The sequence below is a fragment of the Acomys minous genome, assembly GCF_964271855.1.
Source record: "Acomys minous genome assembly, chromosome: 2".
Lineage (NCBI taxonomy): Eukaryota > Metazoa > Chordata > Mammalia > Rodentia > Muridae > Acomys > Acomys minous.
Window position 1 is genome coordinate 21,943,567 of NC_140484.1, and position 25,801 is coordinate 21,969,367.

Sequence of the window (25,801 nt, forward strand, 5' to 3'; positions counted from 1 at the left end):
AGGTCCAGAGAAGGTCACCTGGTTGTGTATGGTTAAGGAGAAAAAAACCATTTAAAGAGTTCAGAGGACCTGGAAACTTGGATGAGGAAGAATAAAAACAATATTCTCATTAATCTCGTGTGGAAATTCAGGATTATTCAGCATTAATTATGAATATTTATAACAAATCTAGATAGAAGCAGAAGTTACTGATCTTGTCACCAATAAAAATAATATAGATTTTCACACCATGCCATGGTCATGGTAGATATCTTACAATATTATGGCTATTTAGGGTGACCAGTTTTCTCTATTTGCCCAGCTCCATTTGCCATGCTCCGAGAACATGAGGCATCACGTTGCTAGGTAACAATGGTCCGTGTGATAATGATGATGTACTTAAATTACTACCTCACAGTTTCAAAATAATTTTGTGTCTTGTAAGTGCAAACCAACATCATTTTCTCCATTATTAATGTTCTCTATTTCATTTAGTGCATTTAAAGTATTATTTTAAGTCCATTGAAGTATTATTTTAAGGCTTCATAGAAGGGGTACACAGCACGTGCACATGCAAGCGCCCACACATATACACATACACAAAGTCTATGGGGGAAGAAAGAAAAGACCGTTGGCCGTAAAGTAGAAATCTCAAGATTTAAGCTCCTTTAGGCCAGTAAAGCTAAAGGCCACAGCAGACCATGCAGCACAAAAAGACTTGGGACTGCATCTCCACAGGTAATGAACAAAGCCACTTTTCCGTCATCAGGAAATTTCCAATTTCTCCACTCCCTACACAGGCCTGTGTATATTTTACGGCCTAGATTGCTGCAGAGCCAACTCAAACCTGAGACCTATCAGTTGGAATATTTATTTCCCAAGAACTATCGATGAGTCCTATAAGGATCATCTATATTTTGACAGAACTTGCTTTATCTTTTCCAATAATTAAAGCAATATAAATACACAATAAAAGAATCAAGTTTAATGAAATAATGGAAAGAAACCGGTGCACACTCCTGTAATCTCGATTCAGGAGGATCATGAGTTCAAGGACAAGCTAGACCATATACACAGCAAGTCCCAGGCCTATGCAGTGAGACCCTATATTCAAATCTCCTAGGGAGGAGGGGGGAAGTGAAGGAAGAAGAAAAAGTAAAACAAAACAAAAGGATGAAATGAGACTCAGACTCTTACCAGACACCACTGGGCTTCGCATAGACGTTGGCTCCCAATGCTGGTCATTGACAGAGGTTCCGTTACACTCCCACAAGGCCATAAAAGACCGGCTCTCTTTTGATCGACGTAATTCCAAGCAGCCGGCCCAATATGGCCAGAAGGCAGGGTCCTCACGATGGCTCTTGTCCCAGTATACACGGACTTCTTCACTTCCTTGTCATTTTTACAAAACCTTCTGACTAACCAAGTGGACCGTTCCTTTTTGCTTTTAAGAAAATCATCTACCTCTTCACAATTATCGGAGAGATCCTCCTCCAAAGGGTTCGGGAAAGTCTTGGCAGGAGGATTGTGAGTGAAACCCTCCCCACAAAAGCCACCTCCTGAGCAGAGCACGTTGTCGGCCTTCCGGCAGGAGCTTTCAAAGCAAAGGTATTTATCGTGCAGCGAGTTGCAATGATCACAGTGCACCTGCCCGTTCTTATTACCACAGCTCTTTGTCAATTCCACCAGTTTACAAGTATACGCCGTGTAATTTTTCTTTTGCTGCCCCCCAGGGACAGTAACAAAATCTGCATAGTCATCCAAAATTATTTTTTCTGACAGGGTATGTAAAGCATCCGACATTGGTCCGTCAGCCTCATAGCGGAAATGGAACACCGCCATGTTGCTGTCAGGGTGAGGTCCGGAGGACTCGGTGATCCCGGGTTGATTTCCCGAAGGGCTCACGTCCATGGGAGAGTCCTCCATTTCCAGTTGAATTCCAGGGAACGCCTCCCTTTCCAGTGGAGAAGGAATTCCAGTTTGCAAACACAGGTCTTCCTCTGTGACAGAGTCACAGGCTTCACAAAGCTGGCTCTGAGGAAGGTCGTGCCGGTGGCTCTGCAACAAGCTGTTGCAGTTAACCATATGGTTTTTCACCGAATCCGGCACACCTCTCTCCCAGCACTTTTCATTGTGGTTCTCATCACTCACTATGTCCCCCCTTGCTATCGAGAGGACCTTGGCCAGACCATGTCTGGAAGACTCTTCCTTAGGCCTGTTCCACTGTGAGATGGTGTGAGGGGTCAGCCCGCCCTGCCTGGCAGCGCGAGCCTTGGGACTATCAGCATCTGAGACCTCTTCACTCCTCTCCTCGGCCACTGACTGGGCAGAAGCCACATTCCTCTGAGTCACAGGGATGAGGACGGAAGTGGCCATTTCTTCGGAAGTCATCGTGACCAGCGTCCTTCAGCTACTCTTCCGTGTGCCCTTCTCTGGTGGTCATGTCAAGATAACAGATAATCTCAGATAATTTCCAGTCTTTATGAGAAACAAGTTGACAGTGCCTTTCATTCAGGTATATTAAGAGCCAAACAAAATTTTCCAGCTGTAATTTCCTACAAGAACAGCTTGGTTTAGAGCAGCATTTCAAAACGACAGGTTTTCTTTCCTCTGTGGCTTGACACTACTTTTTTTTTTTTTTTAGAAGGATTTCGTCCAGTCACATTCTGGGACTTGTGGTTTTATTGTTAATGTGCAGTGATTTAAAAATCCAGGTTGAACGTCTTCTGTCCCCTGGGAGAAAAGAGATAATGTTAAGCATCGTGGCATTAAATAGGTTTTGAAAAGCGAGCTGATAATTTTGAGTTAGTTGGAAAATATTAGGAGGCAAGAGTTTTGCAATCAAAAGTTAGTTTTAATATTTTAAGCATTTATCATTTTGGTTTTAACAATTCAGAACTTCTGCCTCCAGCAAATATGGAGTACAAAGAGTTGGGTTTATCCTGGAGTATGAAATAAAGTCTAAACAAGATGAAGAAAAAGAATGGTTTTCACACAATGAACAGTCAAAAGTGTTAATATCTGAATCAAAAGAAAGATGAAATGAGTTCAGTGTAAATACCTGAGCTCACTGCTTGGAACATTTCCAGGCCCAGGGAGAACCCAATAGTCTATCTGAATAGAAGAGAAAAAGCTGGAACTTCAGGAAAGCCAAAGGCACCAGGGACATAAGACAGGAATTGCAAAAGTAAGACAATATATTTCTCATCAGAAGCAGTGCAAGCAAAAAAAGAATAGAGTAAGAAGAAATACTGTTGGATAGAATTGTACACCCAACAAATGTCTTCTACAAATGAAAATGAAGTAAGACCCTTTTTAGGCATGCAGAACCAAAAGACTTTATCAGTAGCAGGGTTGAACAATAAAAAGTAATAAAGGAAGAGCCCTTGTGCAGAAAAAAATCTATATATGTATATATATATATATATAAAGGAACAAAAAGACTAAATGTGTTACATATGTGCTGGAATGTTTTTAATTTTTTAAATCACTTATGAAGATAATTGGCCACTTAAAGCGAAAATAGTAACAGTGTTGTGTGAGATTTCTATTAAACACTGAAGTGAACTGTCTGGGCTGCACAGAGGTCAAGAGGAGGGGCATGGGACAGTAAATCTATAAGGTTATTTCTACATGTATAATAATATGGTTATGTAAATGTAGACTAAAGATGTACACTGAATCCTAGAGCAATCCCCATAGGGGGTAAAAGCATATAAATTAAAGGCATTAAAAATTCAGTTAATTTTAAACATTTATAAAACCAAAATGTAAACAAAGAAGAGATGAGACACAAAGGAAACTAACAGTGGATTTAAATATTCCAAAATACAACTTTAGCCAACATTTCCAGTCCCCTCCCTCCTCACAAACTACACATTTAAAGAAAATATCCCTTTGGTTCCATTTGAGTAAGAAATTATTCAATTGAATGTAAGCAGACACAAAAGACTTTGATTTATGAAGGTGTAGTGTTTGAAATGGCTTAACTAGTTTAGTCTTTTTTCCTTCAACCAAATTATTGAACTTCTTCCTTGTGCTGCACATTATAATGTGAGGTCGACATCCAGCAGCTGCGTGCAACCCTATTAACAGAGAGAGTCAAACAAGTTCCCACGTGATGTTGAAGATGCTCTTAACAAGGCTATTCCAGGCACCTCAGGACCAGAAGGTGCCCGTCACAGGTAACCCCTTTCCTCCTAGCTGCAGCCCCTCCTTCTGAGGCAGCTCTTCAGAGCTCACCTTCCACGTCACACCAGCTGTACTGACTTTGGTCCTTGCCACTCGTCCCTTTCCTCCTCTTCAAGAAAACCTACCAGCTGCCACTTTTCTATCACACACATGACCCTTCTGGCACAAACCTAGTCCCTTACCTGCTCCCAGCTTGTGGAGGTGTTCACAACTATCCTCAGGACATAGCGAACACTGTGGTCATCATGGTTTTCATGGGGAAAAGGCCATCTCTGTGCAGCGTGTCCTAACTCCACAACTCTGCCTCTCTACTTTCCACATCGTCCCTCCAGCTTTGTTTCAGTAGTTCTCTGTTGGCATAAAGTCCCTGTGGACCGTGTACAGCTTACCCTTGTTCATTCAAATGCCGATTTATCTACCCCACTCTCTGGATCAATCTGGACATTGCATTATGATGTTTATTCTAAGTATCTCCTATTTCAAGTTTGTGCAAACATGTCGCCATTTGTTCTCTGTGTTGTCAATAAAGACAAACCAGCCAATGCTGAGCAATAACAGAGAACAGGGTGGAACATCCTGATCCAGTGATGGGGAGGAGGAGAAAGAGGAGGAAGGAGAAGGACGGAGCCATGAAGAGAGGACCAGGAAGCACCCGGAGGAATGAATCAGACCTAGGTTATGAGTAAAATGCAAGTTTAAGTGGGAAATCAGAATGGGAGGAAACTATACTAGCTTAGAGGTTTAGGATGGAGTAATTATTGCACAGCATTATGCTATAGGCCAATTAAATAGACACTGGTCTCTCTGTGTAGTTATTTGGGTATAAAACTGGTTAAGGAGTAACCACGGACTTCACTAAAATAATAATTCAATATTGAATATTAATAATCATTCAACAGCCAGGCAGTGGTGGCACATGCTTTTAATCCCAGCACTCGGGAGGAAGAGGCATGTGGATCGCTGTGAGTTTGAGGCCAGCCTGGTCTACAAAGCAAGTTCAGAACAGCCAGGGCTACACAGAGAAACCCTGTCTCAAAACACACACACACACACACACACACACACACACACACACACACACAGAGAGAGAGAGAGAGAGAGAGAGAGAGAGAGAGAGAGAGAGAGAGAGAGAGAGAGAGAGAGAGAGAGACTCAACCACATAAGGTCTCTTCCAAATTCTTACCCACAGAGTTATATGGAATAATATGTTTATTGTTTTACACCACACATCTTGTTGTATATTGTTATATAGCAAGAGACAAACCAAGTAAGTTCTGTTCTCTGTTCTTGGCAAACTAGAAATCAAGGCCTAGAAAAAGCTAAGTCAACTGATAGGAGTGATGGAGACAGTATTCAACTCTAAGAAGCCTGGCTCCAGAAACATTCGCTTATCATGAACTGTGCTGTTTTGTCTCCCATCCACTCAGAGACCTCATGGTTTCAGGTGCTGGGGTTTATAAAGACACATGGCTGCTGGGAGTTGCCGTCCTTTATCTGAGTTTGTTTCAGAAGGCTGGAGATTTCAGACAGCCCGCTGAAGCAATGATATTTGTTTTGCTTCTAGCTGTATTCAGGAATGAGAAACATCACGGAGAGCTAACTCCCTTGGCTTGGCTCAATCTCAGGATATTTCCCCCCCCCCTTTTTTTTTCCAGCAAATGTTTACTGAGTGCAAAATTAAATGAGGCGAGCATCTTGCCCTTGATTTCTTTATGAGCTAATAAGTTACTAGCCAAGGTATGTTACAAACAGGGGTGCGCCGACACTAAGGAAGAACACCTAAAACAGACGGTGGGCATGAGGCGGGACTGATTTCCACGGTGGGTTTCCTGGAGATGATGATGACTGAGATGCATTACTAAAGACAAGTGGAAGTTAGCAAAATGATGGAGTGGGGTTCACTTTCCAGAGAAGAGCAATGTGAACCGAAATGAACGAAAACAGACAAAGCCAGGGTCTGGAACCTCTGGTAAGTATTTTACAGTTAGGGTTTGAGTTTCTTTCCTGCAAAATAGAAATAAAATCACCTTCAAAAATAAGGTTGTGAGTGAAATGCTTTAAAAGTTGCCGAGTCAGGAGAAATGTCTGTTATTCTACACTATTCACAAGAAAGGACAAGCCTGGGCGGGGGGGGGGGGGGGGGGGCGCTTTCCTGTGATGGTAACATGGTGTTGACTTTACTTTCACTAGATGACTGTACACATACTCCCCACTGGGTCTGCTTGGGTTTCATTTCTGTTTCATAACTGGAATCAACTCCTTTAATATCAGTTTTGTGACCACAAATTAGCCATCATTCTTGAATTATCCTTCCCACATCCATAATACTAAGAAGAACACCTATGTTATATATGTCAAGAGTGGTTAGGCAATCCACAAATATTCATTTCCATGTATACCCTCTTGGGCAGTCCTGGGCTGACTTTAAAAGAAATGGTCAAGAAGCATTAGAATTAAAGTTACAGTGAGCATTGCAATATTCTCTAAACAAAATTAGAAGCAACAAAATGTGGGCCATGCGCTAACAGATTTGAAAAGCTAAAGGATGTCAAGTGGGAAGAATTGTTTTTCTTCCATGGACGTGTTTATGAGGGAGGCTAGAAAAGACCACCCTATGAGAGTTCAAAGAATATATGGCCTAAGGATGTGTAATATGGGGTGGGGGTGGGGTCAAGGTAGTGTGTCTAAGGTAGAGATTTACTGAGGGTAGATAGTATGATTGGGGGAATTAGTAACCAGAAAACAGAGCTACGAAGATACAAGCAGTGTTGGAAATCATAGACAAAGCAGTAAGATAAGAAAAACAGACAAAAGGTATAAGGAATTGGGGAGTGACATAGAGGAAGTTTTTAGCATCAGAACAGGGGCATATCAGCCAAGAATAATGCTGTTAATGGTTTTTCACGGGATAAAACAGGGGGTTGAAATCTACAGCCTGAGGCCCAAAGCTGGCCTGCCACCAGACTTTACAAATAAAATTTTACTGCAAAGTGGTTATATCTACTCATTTATGTCATATCTATGTCTGTTTTTACGTTATAGCAGCAGAGTTGGGAAGTTGTGACACAGACCAAATGGCACACAAAGCCAAAAATATTACCATCTGGCCCTTTATAAAAGAGGTTCACCAACCCTGAGCCAGATAAATAGTGAGCTGATGAGATGCATGTTTATAGCCAAAAAATGAAGTGGGAGTTGTGACTGCTCTCTGGCCCTATCTGAAGTTTCAAGATAAATAAAAACTCATTTCATATTGTCTCAAGAGGCAGGATAAGGGCCAAAGTATATGAATTATTAGGAAGGAAGTCTTCAGCCAGCCTAACAAAAGCTTCCCTGACCTGTAGAGCTGTTTAACAAAGGGGAAGCCATCTTGGATGATGGTCTTCTTTAGATGTTGGTAGAGAGATTTCAATAGAGCAGCAACATTCAGCATTAAGGGAACTCAAAATATGCTGAAGGTACTGAACGAATGGGTGGCTATCTATCAAATTTAATTATAAAAACAATGGCTAATACTTAGTAGAACATGCGTTGTGTGTAAAACATGCTCAAATTGCAGTGTATATTATCTCATTTAATATTTACAACAACATAACATCACTGGGTGGCAGGGACTCCTAGTCTGTGACTCCTTCCCTTTCTGGAAATCTGTGCTCAATGACATAATCTCTGAATTTCAGGGCAGGACTGTGGTTACTCCATATGTAGCCATGTAACTATGTTACAGCCATGGGCTATAAGCAACAGTGATTTACAATTTCTAAAAAACAGCCCTGAAAGTACAGAGCATGGCCTTCTTGGTCTGAAGGAAGATGTGAAGGCTGAAACTGAAATAGCAATCTTAAGTGACGAGGTGAACGTGAGAATTAAATGAAGTATATTGCATATTTATGAAACCCAGCACTGTGTACAATGAATATCTAACAATAAATAACTAAATAAATAAGCCTTAGCTTATCAGAAGACAGTCCAGTTTTGTACCTATTATAGTACGCATCGGTCAGGTGGCTCTTGACCAGAAGACCAGCAATGATTTCATAGATAGGGGATCTGAGCAGGGACTTTACAGGAAGATAGAAATTATTTATAGCCAAGGAGAGGAAGAGACTTTGAGTACAGGGAACAACATACTTAACAAAAGATAAAGGAGGGGAAATATCCAATAAAGAGATGAGAGCTTGTCTACCCGGTCAACCAGAGTGAAAGATGCTCATACCTTTTACCATTATGAGAAAGAAGCTCCAAGGTGACTGTGGAGGCTGACAGTAGAATTTAACAGTCTCACTTGCATCTTCAAACCTAAAGAGTTTTACTAAGTTGCTCTGAGAACTTGTGGGTGACAGCCAGCCAACCAGGGGTCCGTTGTTGTACGTTTTCTTCTCCCCAGACCCCACTATGCAAAGAGATTAAAGAAGGAATCTGTGCTCTCTGGAGTCTGTCCTTCCTTTCCTCTGTCATGTGCACACAGGGCACGTGGGTACAGTGTGCACATGCCCACGCACAAACACTGCATGGTACAAGTCAGCCCCCACTGCGTCGTCTTCCAAGTATCTGCAGCTCCACCCCCTCCTGACCTCCTTTCTCTGAACTATTACGATGGAAATTCCATAACTCACAGGAAATAAAGCTTTGAAACATTCCCCAAGGCACTGGTGTACTCATCTGAGTCCTTGTCCAAGACCACAAAGGTTTAACCCCTCATGGCTTTAACTTTCTCAATTAGAAATCTTTGAGAGTCTGACACGTCAGCCTTCAAAACTCCAAAGACCCAGACACTTCAACTTTATATTCTGTCTATGTTTGGCATGTGGAGCTGGCTAACATGTAGATGAAAATACTACAGAAACAGTTTTCCACTTACACCTTCATAAAATTGCCCTCCCCCCTGCAAAAAACCAAAATGGAGGTTCACAAAAAAAGCTGTCCATATCAGGCTAATACTTAGCTGCAAAAGCCATAAAGACAAGAATCCTTTCTGGTAAATATAGTCATCTACCCCGAAATAATAAGGACTGTAAGCATCCAGATTGAAGTCAAAAGAAGAGGGACAGGATTTCGACATGACACTGCTCATGGGACTCATCTCCATCATTGGGGTGTGGCCCATTATACCCCAGCATACACAAGGTGAACTCACAATGGATTACAGACCCAAACAGAAAGTCCACGGGATAACTCTTCTAGGAGAAAGTAAAAAAAAAAAAAAAAAAAAAAATGTCTTCATGATATTAAGATACAGATCATTTTGTTAGGACAGAAAAAGCACTAACCATAAAGAAGAGGAAACGATGAAATGGGTTTAATCAAAACCTAAAACTCAGCTGGGTGGTGGTGGTGCACACCTTTAATCCAAGCACTTGGGAGGGAGAGGCAGGCAGATCTCTGTGAGTTCGAGGCCAGCCTGGTCTACAAAGAGAGTTCCAGGATAGCCAGGGCTATTACATAGAGAAACTCTGTCTTGAAAACAAAACAAAACTTAAAACCCCTGCCTTTCAAAAAACTAAAAAGGTAAGTCACAAAAAGGAGCAAGTTTTCAAGATATATTTACCTGGAAAAGGTCTTGTAGTCTGAATGCTTTTATTGTTGTGTATTTGTGCAGATACAATATGTTCGAATCAAATCACTCCCTACTTCCTCCCCTCCAGCTATTTTGAGAAATAGCCTGCCACATCTTTCTTCCAACTTCATGTACTTTCTTTTTAAACCCACAAAGTCCACTTAGTGATGTTGGTGTGTGTGTGTGTGTGTGTGTAAGGCCATCTACAAAAGTATGAGTAATCAAAGGGTCACATCCTAAAAGAAAACTCCCTCCAATACCCTAGTAGCTACAAACTGCTTAATAAAGATTTTATTTTTTAAGAACTACTATAACTTGGGGCTGAAGAGATAGCTCAGCAGTCAAGAGAGCTGCTGACCTTCCAGAAGACCTGACTGGTTCCCAGCACCCATGTCAGGCAGCTCCAATTGCCTGAGACTCCAGCACGAGAGAAGTCAGGACCTTCTTTGGCTTCCTTGGTTGCCCTCACAACCTTCCAGTTATTCAAGAATCAACCCGGTAGTTACCACTGTACTGGACAGCTCAGGCACATAGAACATTTTCAAAATGGCATCAAGTTCTACAGAAGAGAGCTGTTACAAACATGCAGCGTTGAGCCGTGGAGCTGCAAGCCACCTGAGGGGCTGAAGGAGAGGAAGCACAGAGTAAAAGCATCCCAAGTGGCACTCTCTGAGAAGCACTGAGAAGGCTTGTACTGTTGTTTGTCTTGTTTGAGATATGGTCTCACTACGTGCAGCAGGCTCCCCTCTATCTGCACCAGTCCTCACGCTTCCGGGCTCCTCGGGTGCTTAGAGCACAGCTGAGTCACTACATTCAGCTTTAAACATTTCACATTCTAATTACTGTGGAAGCTACACAGGCACATTGTGCCCAATTCTCTACTTTACCCCAAAGCACTGAGAGGTCACCAACTGCACTTCCTTCCTACTTGCTCCCTAGGCTTGTAGGACTTTGGATGGTTTCTTAGTTACTTTGTTGCTGCCCTGTAGAAACACCGTGACTTATAGAAAGAAACCCTCAATTAGGGGCTTTGCCTACAGTTTCGGAGGATGAGTCCATGACCACCCTGGCGGGGAGCACTGTAGGAGGCTGGGGGGCATGGTGCTGGACCAAGTACTAAGAACTTACATCCTGATCCACAAATTGGGAGACAGAAAGAAAGAATGGGCACCTCAAAAGTGACACACCTCCTACGAGGCCTCACCTCCTAATCCTTCCCAAAACAGTTCCGCCAGCTAGGGACCAAGCATTCAAACGCAGGAGCCTGTGGGCGCCCTCTCATTCAAACCACCACAGACAGCGAGCAACCTGTTTAACTATATGATACCGTGCTGAAATGTGTAAAGGCTCATTCAACAGGCTTCAGAGCTCGCCTTTACCACTTGCTCAACACACCAATCTTGGACAACTCATTCTCCATAATCCTTGGTACCTTCATTTATAATATGAAAAAAAAAAAAGCTTCTCATGTAACCTTCACAATTAACCTTCGAAGAAATAATCCCTCAAACAAATCACTATCCTTTCTTCTCATCACAATGAACACTTTTTGGAGTTGTCCTGAGATGCTTCCTGAGAGGGGACCATGTCTATTGCACTTAAATCACCTCCTTGCACTAAAATTACAAAGGCTCAGTAAGTATTTGGCCACTTACTGCTCTGCGAAGAGCATTTGTTTGCTGAGATGTAACTGTTTTCCTTAACATACACAGTAAGACAAACAAATTGTTCTGAAAGTTCTATGGGCTTACTCAGTGACTAGCACATGGCGAGGTCCCACACCAGTTGACAAGGAGCGGCATAACTTGTGTACAGGGCACTCCTAAATGACGTCATAGTTATAAACAAAAGAATGAGAGCATCAGCTAATGCCATAAGATACCAAATATTACAGTCAACAGCCTAAACATGGGGAGCCAGTCCATTCAATAATGCACATATGAACTGTGATTATTTGAGTGTATAACTTGTGATTTTATTTTATTTTATTTTTTGCCACTTGCCAGTTTTTGCTTTTATTTCAAAGCACAGGCACTAAGACACATCCCCACTCTTCCAACTACAGATTTGAGTGAGGTTGGTTGGCTTATTTTTCAAACACAAATTACAACAGGTCAAACATAGATTTCAGCTACCTTCAATTGAGTGACATTTAACACATTTGCAAAAAACATAAAAACAATGCCATTTTTCTTTTTAAATATTTGCTTTAAAAATACATTTATTCTATTTAATTGAACACATGGCTAGGACTGGCGGAAGTCAGCATGGCCCATAGCTGACAGGGAGGACCTCCCAGAGGGCACCATGTACTTTGACAAGGGCCTATCCTGGTGAGGAAGGCCAAAGAGAAAAATAGCAAAGTAGAGTGGAGTCGCAGCTATGTCTTATGGTTGAGATAGATGGAAGGTTCTGGGCTGGCTTTGGTCCATATTTGTCACTCTTGCCCTTTCAGAGCATAATTGTGGCCAGGGCTGCAGAACTCCACAGGCACCGGACAGTTCCCATTCCTGGATAAGGCAGCACATTTTGGAAACCCAGACAGGAAAGGGAATAAAAAGCAGGAAGGAGACCTGAAACTGCTGCCTTAAAGGTCTTGCATTATATGTCCTGTGCATCTAAATCATGAGCTTCCTCAGTAGCCAACTGCCACCACTTCCCTGGTGTGACTACAGGCTCATCTTATAAGCACTTTAATTAATTGACAGGTAGTGTCACCACGGGCATTTGCTAAATGTTTCTTCAAGCTAGCGTTCTTACGAGTCGTTCTTCAATTACTTTGAGTGTCTTCCAAAGAATTAAAAATACATGTGATGAAAACTGAGCCTGGATGAGATAAACTCAACAGAACTGCTCTCCTCTAGCACACTCTCACGTTACAGTTTCTCAGGAAGATGATCCCTATCTCATCAAAAGAACGCATGAACTGGCTCCTGCAAACTTTTGCTCATGGTTGTGCCTACTGCATCCTCTTCTATGGGTCCTCTATGGGTGGACCACAAGATGCCTAGGCTACACTTGATCATCACATCAAGCAAGGTATCATCCAGATTAAATAAGTCCAGTCTCGCCGGAGTTCTCCCACAAAGTCCTGGCATACGGGAGGTTTTTAACCCACATATTTCATGCATTACATGGCCATTTCTAGCAATGTTCTTCAAAGCTGTAGTCTATTCAGCGCCAGCACCAGTGAAGGCCTTAAGGGGCCCTCTATTCAACAAGTTTAAAAAAAATTGCTCCTGCTGCTCATGGATGCCACCAATGACCTCAAAGGCTGGATGGATGCCTGGGCCAACAGCTGACTCAAACAGTTGATGTCATTCTCGTGGCTTGTTTTGAGTACAGTTAAAAATGCAAATAGAACACCTCATTAAAACTGAAAGTTCATTTTAGCTGTGCCTCTTACACGAGAGACAACATTATTCACACTTCTTAACTAACTGGGGGAGAAGAAGAAGCGATGAAAGTTGGGGTCTTTATTATTTTGTTAGCGGTTCCTTGTTTGTTCGTCTTTGTAATACTTTGGCACTTCTGCTATTTTTCAAGATGGTGTAATCCCAAGGTAAATATACAGAGAGCTGTTTGCAGAGTCCACAGTCTGAAGCCAGCTAGCTGTTCCAGCTTGTACCGCCAGCCTTCAGGACCTTCCCAAGGCTCCAACAGTAATGGGGGACAGGACCCCCAGGGAGGTAGAGAGAAAGCAGGTGGAGAGATGGGTCTGTGATCCAGGACATCCCAGGCCCTGGGCGGTTCTGATTCTTTCCAAGCTATCTGTGCTGTGTCTGAGAAGACTAGGCTCCTCATCTAGGGAGGATCTGAGCATCCAGAGCATCCCCGGTAAGATCCAGGACAGGGGCCCACACCCCATGTCAGTCATCACTTCTCACAGCTCGGCAAACCATGCACCACGACTAGTCACTTTGTTCTTCCTCCCAGAAACCCCTCCACTGGAGTTTCTCTCTAGAAAGACATTTAAGAAAAGCACCCTGGCCGGGTGCAGTGGCACACACCTGTAATCCCAGCACTCAAGGGAGGCAGAAGCAGGCATATCTCTGTGAGTTTGAGACCAGCCTGGTCTACAAAGTGAGTCCAGGACACCCAAGGCTACACAGAGAAACCCTGTCTCCAAAAAAAAAAAAAAAAAAGGAAGGAAGGAAGGAAGGAAGGGAAAGGGAAGGGAAAGGAAAGAAAAGAAATGAAAAAAGAAAAAGCACTCTGGGAGAGGAAGAGTTGGTTTTCTTCAAGGATATGGTGCCTGGTAGGTTAACTATGCTCCACTGGACGCCCACACACCCATAAGTATATAAGTAGCATAAATGGAACTCAATTGTGAAGGAAACAAACAAACAAAATCGAACAGGACATGAAGTTGAGATGGTTAGAGAGAGGATTTGGAGAGAATTAGGGGTAAATGCAATCAAAATACATCACATGCATGTATGAAATTCTCAAAGCATAAAAATATATGCTTCAAAACAAAAAGCACTCTATCCTCAGAACTGTAAGTATGTCGTGGTTCTACAGTAATGAACGGCCTCATCTGTGTCCTGTTCAGCGTAAGAGGTAGGGATCTAGTTTCAGGCTTCTTTTGTGACATCATTCGTTAAAGAGATTATCTTTTCTCCAATGTATGTGTTTAACGCCTTTGGCAGTTTAGATCTTGTGTGTCCATTTCTGTGCCAGTATCATGCTAGTTTTGTTACTATAACTCTATAATGTAATTTAAGACTGTTCTTAAATTGTGTTGTGATAACACTCTGCTTAGGATTGCTTTGACTATTCAGGGTCTTTGGTGATCCCACATAAAATCTGGGGTTGTCATCTCAAGTACTGTGAAGAAAGTCATGGAGATTTTTTATGGTGATTGCACTGTATCTGTAGATTGCTTTTGATAATATGGCCACTTTCACAATATTAATTCTGATAATCCATATTTATGGGAAGTCTTTCTATAATCTTAATTAATTGGTGTTAATAAGTAGTTATCAAAGGAAGAAATACAAACACCCAATAAATATTTGAAAATGTGTACAGCATCCTTAATCACCAGGACAATGCAAAATTAAAATGACACTGAGATTCTAATTTGCTCCAATCAGAATGTCTGCTGTTAAGAAAATCAACGACAGGGGCTAGGAAGATAGTCCTGTGGGCAAATGTCTTGCAAGCAAATATGAGGACCCAAATTCAGATCCTAAGTGCCCACATAAGGAGCTGGGTGTGATCATAGACAACTATTAAATTTAGCACTGGACAAGTGGAGACAGAAAGACCCACATGGCTAACTTGCTGGGCAGTCTAACAAATTGATGAACTCTAGATTCATTGAGAGACTGTGTCTCAAAAAAAAATACCATGGAGAATATACCTACATGTGCATACATGCACACACACACACACACACTCATACACAGATGCACACACACATTCCTCATACACAGATGCATACACATTCCTCACACACAGATGCACACACATGTACACTCATACACAGATGCACACACATATATTCCTCATACACAGATGCACACACATACTCATACACAGATGCACACATATACACACATATTCCTTATACACAGATGCACACACACACTTATACACAGATGCACACATATACACACACATTCCTTATACACAGATGCACACACATATTCCTCATACACAGATGTATATATACACACACACAGTGTGATGCTCTGAATGAGAAATGCCTCCCACAGGTTCATGTCTTTGAATATCTGGGCCCCACTTAGTGGCCACTGTTTGGGAAGGCTTTGGAACCTTTGGAGCCTTCCTGGCAGAGGCGCACTGCTGGGGATGGGCTTTGAGATGTCATAGCCTGCCTTTTCTTCCTCTTTCTCTCGCTGCTTCTTGTGTGAGGGTGAAAATGTCATCAGCTTCTTGCCTCTGCTGCTTTCACTCACTGACTGTTGTCATTCCTTCCTCGTGATGATGGACGCTGTCCTTCCTGAGCCGTAAACCAAAACAATACCTTCTGTCACCTCAGTTGCCTCTGGTCATGATATTTATCATAGCAGCAGAAAGGTAACTAATACACACACAAGAGAGAGAGAAAGAGAGAGAGACGGAGATAGAGAGAGAGAGAACAAATGCTGACAAGGATAAGGGGGAAAGGAACCCTTATACATTGCCAATGGGAATATAAGCTGATTTAACCACTATGACCAACAATGTGGAGTTTTCTCAAAAACTTAAAAATGGAACTACCATACCACCCAACCACACCACTCCTGAGTAGATAGATGCCTGAAGGACTCTGAGTTGGCACACCACAGAGACAGGTGCACATCTGTGCTGACTGCTACACTATTCATAACACCAAGACGCACAAGGAGCCGAGATGGCCATCAAGCGATGAATAAGGAAGATGTCGTGCATATACACGATGGAATGTTATTGAGCAGGAAAATGAGTGGAGCTAGAGAGCATTGTGGTAACCAAAATAAAACAGACTCGCATTGGAGTTTCTGCCGCTGGTGTGTTTGGACACTTGGTTCCCAGATAGTGGCACAATTTGGGAAGGTAAAGATCCTTTAGGAGGTGGAAACTCACTATAGAAAATGGGTCACTGGAGTGAGGCTTGATACTCTATAGCAAACCCCTTTTCCTGTTAACTCTGTGCACCAGGGCACAGATGCCAGCACTCACGAGGCAGAGGCTGGCAGATCGCTGGGATTTTGAGACCAGCCTGGTCTACAAAGCGAGTCTAGGGCAGCCAGGGCTAAAACAGAGAGACACTGTTGGGAAAGGGGCCTAAAAGAAAAGAAAAGAAAGAGTTCCTGCTAACTCTCTGTTTCTGAATGTGTGGCCACCTAACTTCCTGTTCCTACCATGTTTTCCCTGCCAAGATAGAATGATCCCCTCAAACCATAAAACAGAATAATCCTTCCTCTTTAGCTGTTCTGTGTCAGGTATCTGGTCACAGCAAGGAAAAAGAAACTAAAACACCCAGAAAGGCAAGGTGCTATGCTTTCTCTCATATGCAGAATCTATATTTGTGTGTGTGGGGTGTGTGTGTGTGTGTGTGTGTGTGACCTGAAAGTGGAAAGAGAATTATGAAAGAAAAGAAATCTGATGGGAGTAGGGAGAAGGAACCAGGAGAGGGTAAAGGAATTTACAGAGCATGGCAGAAGGATGGACTACTTGGGGAAAAGAAAGGAACCAACAAAAGTGGGAAGGGAGAGAGAGGAGGACAAAAGGAAGGGAGTGCAAGAAAAAGGAGCAAAGTGTGATGCGCCATGTGCTTGAAATGAACTGTGCGTGCTAACTAAAAAGTTAACCAAATGAAAAGAATTAAATATTTTCTGAAAAAAAGGCTTCACTCCTCGTGAGGCGCCACGATAAGCACCTCGTGGTTTACCTTAGTCACCCTCCATGGGCAACATGGCAACACTAGAATTTCCAACTGGAGAACCGACTGGACTGTAGAGAGACTGAGCTAATTGGAGTCATGTAGGTACCCAAAAGAGGCCAAAGTGGAAAATGAGATGCAGGCAGCTGCAGCCCCAAGAGCAGGCTGCTCTGAGTTACCACCTCCTTACAGGATGAATCATCTTCCCCACTGTTCTTCCCAGGAGGCCGAGAGCAGTGACCCTCACATTTACCTCAGGCACAGGCATGGGGAATCGGCTTGGCAGAGGAAGGAAGCTGCGCACGCACATGTGTAGCAGGCCCCCGTTCTTCACCGTCACCAGATGATGCTCACTCTGCTGTCCTTCGGGCTACACTTAAAGGCACTGCCCTAGGCACCAGGATGCTCTGCCATCAGGGAAGAGGCTTCATAAATGACATATGTTTCCTCATTACCCATGATTCATGTGGGCTTTAAAAGAATGGCAGGGGCTGGGCTGTCGTCTAATGGGTACAGAGGTTCAATTTGGGTGATGAATAAGTAAGGGTGCTGTGAATAATGGCTCGTGCCTATAATCCCAGTACTGAAGAGCCTGAGGCAGGAGGATTGCTGTGATGCTATGAGCCTGAATCTAGCTTGGGCTACAGCAAAGAAAGGAAAGAAAGAAGTGAGGAACACAGGGAAGGTGGAGGACAGAAGGTGGGTAAGGAAGATATTAGCTGCAAAATAACACGAATACACCACCAAATTGTATATTTTAACATGCCTAAAAGATTACTTATTTTATCACAGTTGGAAAACATATAGCGGGCTGTTATTCTTTTAACTACACTGGGGAAAGTGCCTCTGACATGCTTCTTTTCTTAATATTTTTTATTAATTTATTCATATTACATCTCAATTGTTATCTCATCCCTTGTATCCTCCCATTCCTCCCTCCCTCCCATTTTCCCTTTACTCCCCTCCCCTATGGCTATGACTGAGGGGGACCTCCTTCCCCTGTATATGCTCATAGCATATCAAGTCTCTGCTTGGTAGCCTGCTATCCTTCCTCTGAGTGCCACCAGGCCTCCCCATCCAGGGGATGTGGTCTAACATGCGTCTAAGGACCTGGAAAGAGAGAAAATTTTACCGCAAAGGGTCATTTGAGAAAGGCACTGTATAAGACAAGTAAAGCCACCCTAGCACACATGCAGTATCTCTCTCTCATTCCAGACTCTCTGTATATACTCAAATTCAGAGTCTGGGGTCAGCACTTCGTAAAATCTTCCAAGGCCTTGCCTACCTCAAGGATGTTAGATAAATCCAAGTCCTGTCTTTGATACAACTCATGGGTGAGCATGGTAAAGAGAAAAGAGCATTAAAAGATGCTGGGGACAGATCTCTCATCAGGCCTCCAGCTGCAGTTTACATCCTGGGACCTCGGCAGTCCTCTTGGACATCAGCGGGCTCATTCCATCTCACCCTTTGACTTCTGTCATCTCAGAAACCCTTTGCCTGCTGTGAAAGCTGCCCCTCCCCACCACCCCCTGAGTTTCTGCTGCACCCCTCTGCCTGCCTGGTTTCCTAGCACTTGCCACCACTGGAAATTATTTACACACTTGCTACTACTTACTTGATTTCCTCAACTAGAACCAGAACTTCCTTCAAAACCTCAATGACTACTCACAGGATAAACAAATCAACTGGCCTCGCTTGTTTTATTGTACATAATGAGAGCTTCCTATTCTGCAAAGCGATTTATGAGAAAGGTTGGATGAGACTGAGAATGCCAAGGTGCCTGGTAAAAGAAAAGAGGCCACACAGCAGTAGGGGCATTGTGCTTCAGGGGAAAGAAGGGCCATTTGCCACCCCAAGGGGCCTCAGGGACTCGTTTTTTGTGACTCTGCCCTGGGTGTGTCTTCGTCTTACTTTGCCATTTTTTTTCTAGCAGAGAACACTCTACCTAGAGACCATCCAAACATAATGAAACCAATTCAGGACAAAGGGAGGCAGCTTTCTCAACGTGGGCCTCAAAAAAGCAAGCTGTGCTTTTTGAAGTCGGAGATCCGAGGCAAATCTAGAGGATGGCCACAAAGATGCTTGCTGTCCTGGGTCAAGCGGTGTTCAACAAGTGTGAACTGAGGCCCCAGTCAATACTACTCTCGGTGACATTGTGCAATACTGAGACAGGCTTGAAACAGGAAACCCAGGGTCAGCATGGAAGGCTTTCTAGAATGATCCATGCCTAAACTGAATTTATGGTACAGAGAAAAGTGGGAGGAGGAAGAACAGTGAGCAGCCTACTGTACGGAGAAGAGCGCCAAGCACTGGGAGTCCTGGGCATTTGTTGCTGGATCACTGGGCATGCTGGGAGGAGGAGAAGAACTAAGCAAAGCAGGGGGTTGGAATATGCAGCTGGAGATGGAGGCAGCAGACACTCTCCCACAGGCTGCTGCAGACACTCACACACCGGTGGAGGCTGAGCAGACAAAGGACCCATTCATTAGCCTAGCAGCCCTGAGGGTGAGTGGAGTTTGGCTACAGTAAGAGCAAAGGAAGCTAAGACAGAGCAGAGTTCACTGGCCTGCTAGCAGAAAGGACTTCGGCTGGGGTGGGCCAGGCACTCGGGAACTAGACAGAGAGACAGAGAAAAATGCCAGCCAGCTTTGATCCACAAGGAATATGCTGATAATCCTGAGCACCCAGGGGCCTAGTCACCAGGCAGTTTCCCTAGCCTAGCAGAGCAGGATACCAGGAGAAAGGCGAAACCAGCTGGCCTCCCTGCAGATTAGCACCTGGTGAAATCTCAGAATCCCAGCAGAAGGCATCCAAAATGAAGGGAAGAAAATTGAAGCCTCGGCGGTTTGCATAAAGCATGCACCTAATTTGCTCAAGATGTGCTATGGTTCAAAAGATATAAGGTTGGGAAAGCAGAAAGGGGCAGAAACAGACAGCCAGAGTACATTATCAAACTGAGACAAAGCCTGCGCGGCAGGGTGGGGTGGGGGTGGGGGGGCTCCGTCTCCTTTCCCAGAAGTCTTTGCAGGAGCTTGCCTCAATCCCAAGCAGTCCAGAACAATGGAACAAATAGTGCATTTGTAGACAGGGAAGTATCTCAGAGCTTCCCAGACTTTGAATTAACCTCCCCCCAGCTTTGGTGTGGACCTGAGGATGGAAATGGGGTACTGCATCTCATCAGTACATTCTTTTTCCTGCTTCTCCCCAAAAACCTCTGACAATGCCATCTTCTGGACACTAGGAAGGACCGACCATGGCTGAGCACAGCGAGTAGCTTTAAAACGTTGGCGGCATATTACTCGTTGGCCTCTCGGACGTGATGGGTATAAGACACAAAGAGGCAATGGTTATGGTCCATCTCAGTCATGCGCTGTGGAACCCCTCCTTTCTACCTCTACACCTTCAAAAGCATACATCTTTCCTTCAGTCACTTCAGCAACCTCAAAAAGTGGCACTGCCCATCTCCTTCCTTTCTGCCTGTGTTTGTTTTTGCTCTGGGTATCTTATAAACTCCTGCCTCCCTCTTTTCCTGTAGGAGGAAAAGAAGAAAGCAGTTGAAAGTGAGGTGTATTCCACCCATCGGGGAGTAAGTAAACACAACAGCATGTTCACACCCAGAGCAACAGGTTTCGCTGTTTTAACAACTTAAGTCTCGATAAATGTACCTAAGAAATTCCTAATCCACATTATTTCGTATTAAGTTTTGATAGCTCTATTTACTGGTTTTTTTTTTCATAGTACAGGAAAATCAAAAGAACAGCTTTGCACATGCTAGGTGTCTTAATCAGAGCTATGATTGCTATGATAAAACACCGTGACCAAACCAACTTGTGGGGCAAAGGGTTTTATTTGGCTTCCACTTCTGCATCATGGTTCATTATCAAAGGAAATCAAGACAGGAAGTCAGGACAGGGAACTGGAGGCAGGAACTGATGCAGAGCCCATGGAGGGATGCTCATGACTGGCTTGCTCCTCACGGCTTGTCAGCCTCCCTATTATAAAACCTCGCTATTACCAGGCCGGGGGTGTGTGTGGCATCACCCACAATGAGCTGAGCCCTCCTCTATCAAGCACTATTCAAGAAAATGTCCCACCGCCAGATCTTATTGAGGCATTTTCTCACTTTCATATGACTCTAGCCTGTGTCAAGTTGATGTCAAACTAGCCAGCGCACCGGGCAAGCACCCTACCAGCTCTCTGCCTGCACTACATCTCAGGACATAGAGTCACACTTGTTAAAATATAAACAAACTGAAGAGCAAAATGTACTGTGAGCTCATTAGTAGAAAAAAAAATACAACTCCACAAAAGCCAAAAGTACACCTTTATGTGCATTGCATGTGTGTATATGACATAAATGCATAGAGAAGTCCTTAAATTTGCCTCCCAAACTGCAGCACAGTAGCCACACTTGAAAAAGAAGCCAGGATTTGATAAGGATTAATAGAGACTGTTATATCTGTAAGAATGCATCCACATTATTGTTCTGTGATTAAAAATAAGTCAAGGATACACACACACACACACACACACACACACACACACACACACACACACACTTAAACCTGAAATTCTTGTATGAGCTATTTATCCTGTAGAACTTGGTCTTAATGAGTTAAATAGAACTATTTCCTACTTCAGCAAGCACTTGTTTATCCTTTTTATCTCGAGTTAAGGCCAACAATGCTAATGATGGCAAATAGCAGGGCCGCTCCTGAACCACACCATCCACTCCCACCCACAGCTTCAACTATCACCTCCATGGATGACTCCCAAATGCCTCCTTCCAGAAACAGCCTCTCCCTCGCATAGCACAGCAGTCCTGACTTTCCAGCTTCCTGCCTGGCAGAGTCAGCATCCAGCATCCAGCCAGCTCCCTCCCTCCTCTCAGGGCTATGCTCTTCCTCCTAACTTCTTTCCTGTTATCTATCTGGCACCTTCCCCCCCCCCCACCTCCTCAACCCCCAGGAACCCAGAAAAACACTTAGCAATCATCTCTGGCCCTTCTTATCCGCGTCCCCATCCCCAAATACTTTGTTAGTTCTCACTGTCTGATTTTTCTAAAAGGCTCTTTCTCATTGTTAACTGCTTTCTGTTGCCAAGGACCCCACCCCAGGACACACCTTTTTCACTCTAGACAGGCCTTCCCAAGCACTTCCATTTATGACCCTGAGACATTTTCACATGATCGAAGGTATATATGTGTATCAAACAGGTATACTAATCAATCAAACAAAACAATTTTTTGGTACGCATTCAGTGTTTTCATTTTGTAAAGATGAAACCAAGTTTGCATACTAATGAGATGGATGTTCTTATTTATTTTTGAACAAAGAATTCAATATTAGGCAAGTATTGAATCTTGTAGGACACAGAGCATCTTCAACATTTTTCAGAGTTAACTGGTATTTTAACTGTTAATGCTGAGAATAGTGCTATACACACACACATACGCACACTCACAAACACACATACACACACTCATATACACACCACACACACACACACACACACCACATACCCACACACATTCATATACACACCACACATACCCACACACATACTCACACTCACATACACACTACACACACCACACACACATTCTCACACTCACATACACACTACACACAACACACACATACTCACACTCACATATACAACACACACATACACACTCACATACATACCACACACACCACACACAAACACACATACATACCACACACGCACACACACAAACACATACTCACATACACAACACACACACACACACACACACACACACACACACACAATTTTGTAATGACAAAAGTTTCTTTAGAGCCATTCCAGACATTTGGGAAATTCTATGCTGATCTTAAGCCAAAATTCATTTAACTTTTTCTTAGTGAACCTCAAGTCAGCAATTTAAATGTCAATATTTAAAATCAAACCTTCTACCACAGTGCAATCCAAAGGTAGATTAATTTGATATGTAAATACTGAAGAATGGCAGTAGGAAAATATTGAAAGTTTTTCTTTAAACAATAATATTTCTATAAGGGGAGTAAACTTGGTATATGCAGTAAAAACATTGCAGTCTATGATATGCTGAGTTATACATGAGTTGAGACAGTTGATTGGCAGTGTGTGGAGTGAGGAAATATCCGATGTAAAGTGCATGTGCCCTCTACGGCAGCCTAAGGCTGTGGTGACTGTGAATTAATTTGTTGCTGTTAAGTGTTCAAGGAACCGTTTATTGTGGCCAAGTTTTTTGTTACTCCTACACTCAGTTATGTGACCCCATACAGGGTCATGACTCACAGTTAAAGAAGCCATGGGCTAGACAAACTACCTTCAAGTGGTCTCCTTGCTCTTGGCTGCTTTGATAAACCTACTAAATATCTTACTGGACAAAGGGCCAACGTTCCAGCCCACTGAGGTCACCCTACCACCTATTTTATTAGCTATCTCTTCAGTTTAAGACACATTTGGGGAAAAAATACAGTTTTATGCCTTGCCCAAGTATCTGATTTAAAAAAAAAATGTTACAGGGGGCCAAGAGCCAAGCTCTAGATACAGGCAGCTTGGAAGCTTTTCACTAGAATAAAGAAAATGACAAAATGATGAAGAAGAAGAGAAGGAAAATGAGGAGGATGGTGATGGTGGTGGTGATGGTGGTGATGATGGTGGTGATGATGATAGGGTTGGATGCTACAGTGGTCTGAAGAGAAATGTCCTCCACAGACTGAGCATTTGAACACTTGGCTCCCAGTTGGTGGTGTGCTGTTTGAGAAGACCACAGAGCCTTTAAGAGATAGAGCCTTGCTGAAGGAAGTACTTCAGTGAGGGGTGGGCTTTGTGGCTTTAGATCCTGGACCACTTTCCCTTCTCTCAGTTTCCTGTACCTGGATGAAATGTGGTCTCACTGCTTCCTGGTTGCCAGGCTGCCCTGTGCTTCTGCTATCATGACTTTCCCATCAAGATAGAGAGCATCCCCTGGGGATTGCAAGGTAATAACCCCTTTCTACCCAAAATGCTTTTAGTCAGGCGATTCTATCACAGCAACAGAAAAACAACCAACAGAGATGCCACTCTCTACCTTACAGCAAGCCCTGGTAAGAGGTACTGTTACCCCTGTTTTAGCCATTTTGAGACTGGAGTTGAAAATTATTATACAAACTTTGAAAAGTCTCAAAGCTGCTAAGTGATTGGGTTTTCGTGCGAATCCATCTTACGACTCCAGAGCACATGGTTCGTGTGCCATGCAGTTGGACCTTTCGAAGGTCCCTGCCTTCTCAAAGATAAAGCGTACACCCCCTAAGCTATGCTGATGAACCTCCATACCCCAGGGTGGGTCTGACTTTTACAACAATGGGCCATACCATGTATAACACTTCAGTAAACTTCACATACTCTATTTCACTCACTCTCAACAGGGCCCTAAGAGCTAGGCACCTAAGAGCTAGGTACTCATGTAGAAATGGACGCAACTAGACTCAAACCAGCTTGATTTGCAAATTAGTTATTATCTCAAAATATTTTAAATAGCTTCCTGGAGTCAGTAAACTACAGAGCTGGACCAGGTCGAGGCCTGCCTAACTACAGAGATGTTTAGGCAAGATGTAAAACACACAGGAATCTCTGCTTATACAATTAAGCAAGTATTTACTGAAGACCTGTGTTTCAGGCTCCATCTGGGGTGAGCGCTGAAGAAATCAGAACAGCCAACAAGAACCCTGCCTGTCTTCACTGAGCACATAGGCCATAGCAAAAGACAAACAATCAAGACGGAAAGCAGCGAAGCATGGTGAGAGATCAGTAGGAAAAATTCTCAGCGGTAAAAACTAAGATCCTAGTGGGAGTGGAGGTCCAGCCTCTGTGGAGAGTACCAGAGAGTCAGCCTTGGAGAAGGACTGAGTTCAATTTTGGATACAGAAGAGGTGCCTGGTGGGCAGCTTGATTGACAGGTCTGGAGCCCAGGAGTGAGACAGGGCAACAGGCAGCTTTGGATTCATCATGTGAAGGTAAAACTCAGCTTGTGACAGGGAGGAAACCCAACACGTTTGAAGAGAAGGCCTCAAAAACCACCCTTCCCACCATGGCAATTAATACTCCAAGCCTTCCAAGGGTTGGTCCACTGATCACACTCTGCCTCCTCTCTGCCCTATGTTCTGCATCAGAAAACCCCAGGACAAAAATCCTGCTCTATCCGCAAGTCATTTTACACCAAGATATTTAGTACAGACATTGAGATTTTCAGGTATTTTTGTACCCTGATTTCCTTCCTGGACTATAAGAGGTCTGAAAGCAACTCCTGGATATAGAATTAGACATTCAGAAAACATCCTCATTTCAGAAACAGCCACAGTACTCATCTTAGTCACCGTTCTGTTGCTGTGAAGAGACGCCATGACCAAGGTAACTCATGAAAAAAAAAAAAGCATTTAGCTGGGGGCTTGCTTACAGTTTCAGAGGCTTTATCCTTGTGGTGGGGACCTGACAGCACTCATGGCTCTGGATCAGAGGCTGAGAGCTGTATTCTGATCCACAGACAGAGAGAAAAAAAGACCCTGGGCCTGGCATGGGCTTTTAAAACCTCAGTGCCCACTCCCAGTGACACACTTTTGCCAACAAGGCCACACCTCCTAATCCTTCTAATGCTTTCAAATACTCCCACTTCCTAGTAAATAAAGCATTCAAATATATGAACCTATGGG

General features: G+C 43.4%; 1 protein-coding gene across 2 annotated transcripts in view; it reads right to left on the minus strand.

The window, feature by feature from the left end:
- PLCE1 (phospholipase C epsilon 1) overlaps positions 1 to 25,801 on the minus strand; it is a 284,075-nt gene that overhangs the window by 244,886 nt on the left and 13,388 nt on the right. For both annotated transcript variants that reach the window (XM_084754874.1, XM_084754873.1), the window contains exon 2: positions 1,177 to 2,712. In XM_084754874.1, the coding sequence (XP_084611000.1) occupies positions 1,177 to 2,370 (1,194 nt within the window). In that variant the 5' untranslated portion in view covers positions 2,371 to 2,712. The remainder of the gene's footprint in view (positions 1 to 1,176; positions 2,713 to 25,801) is intronic.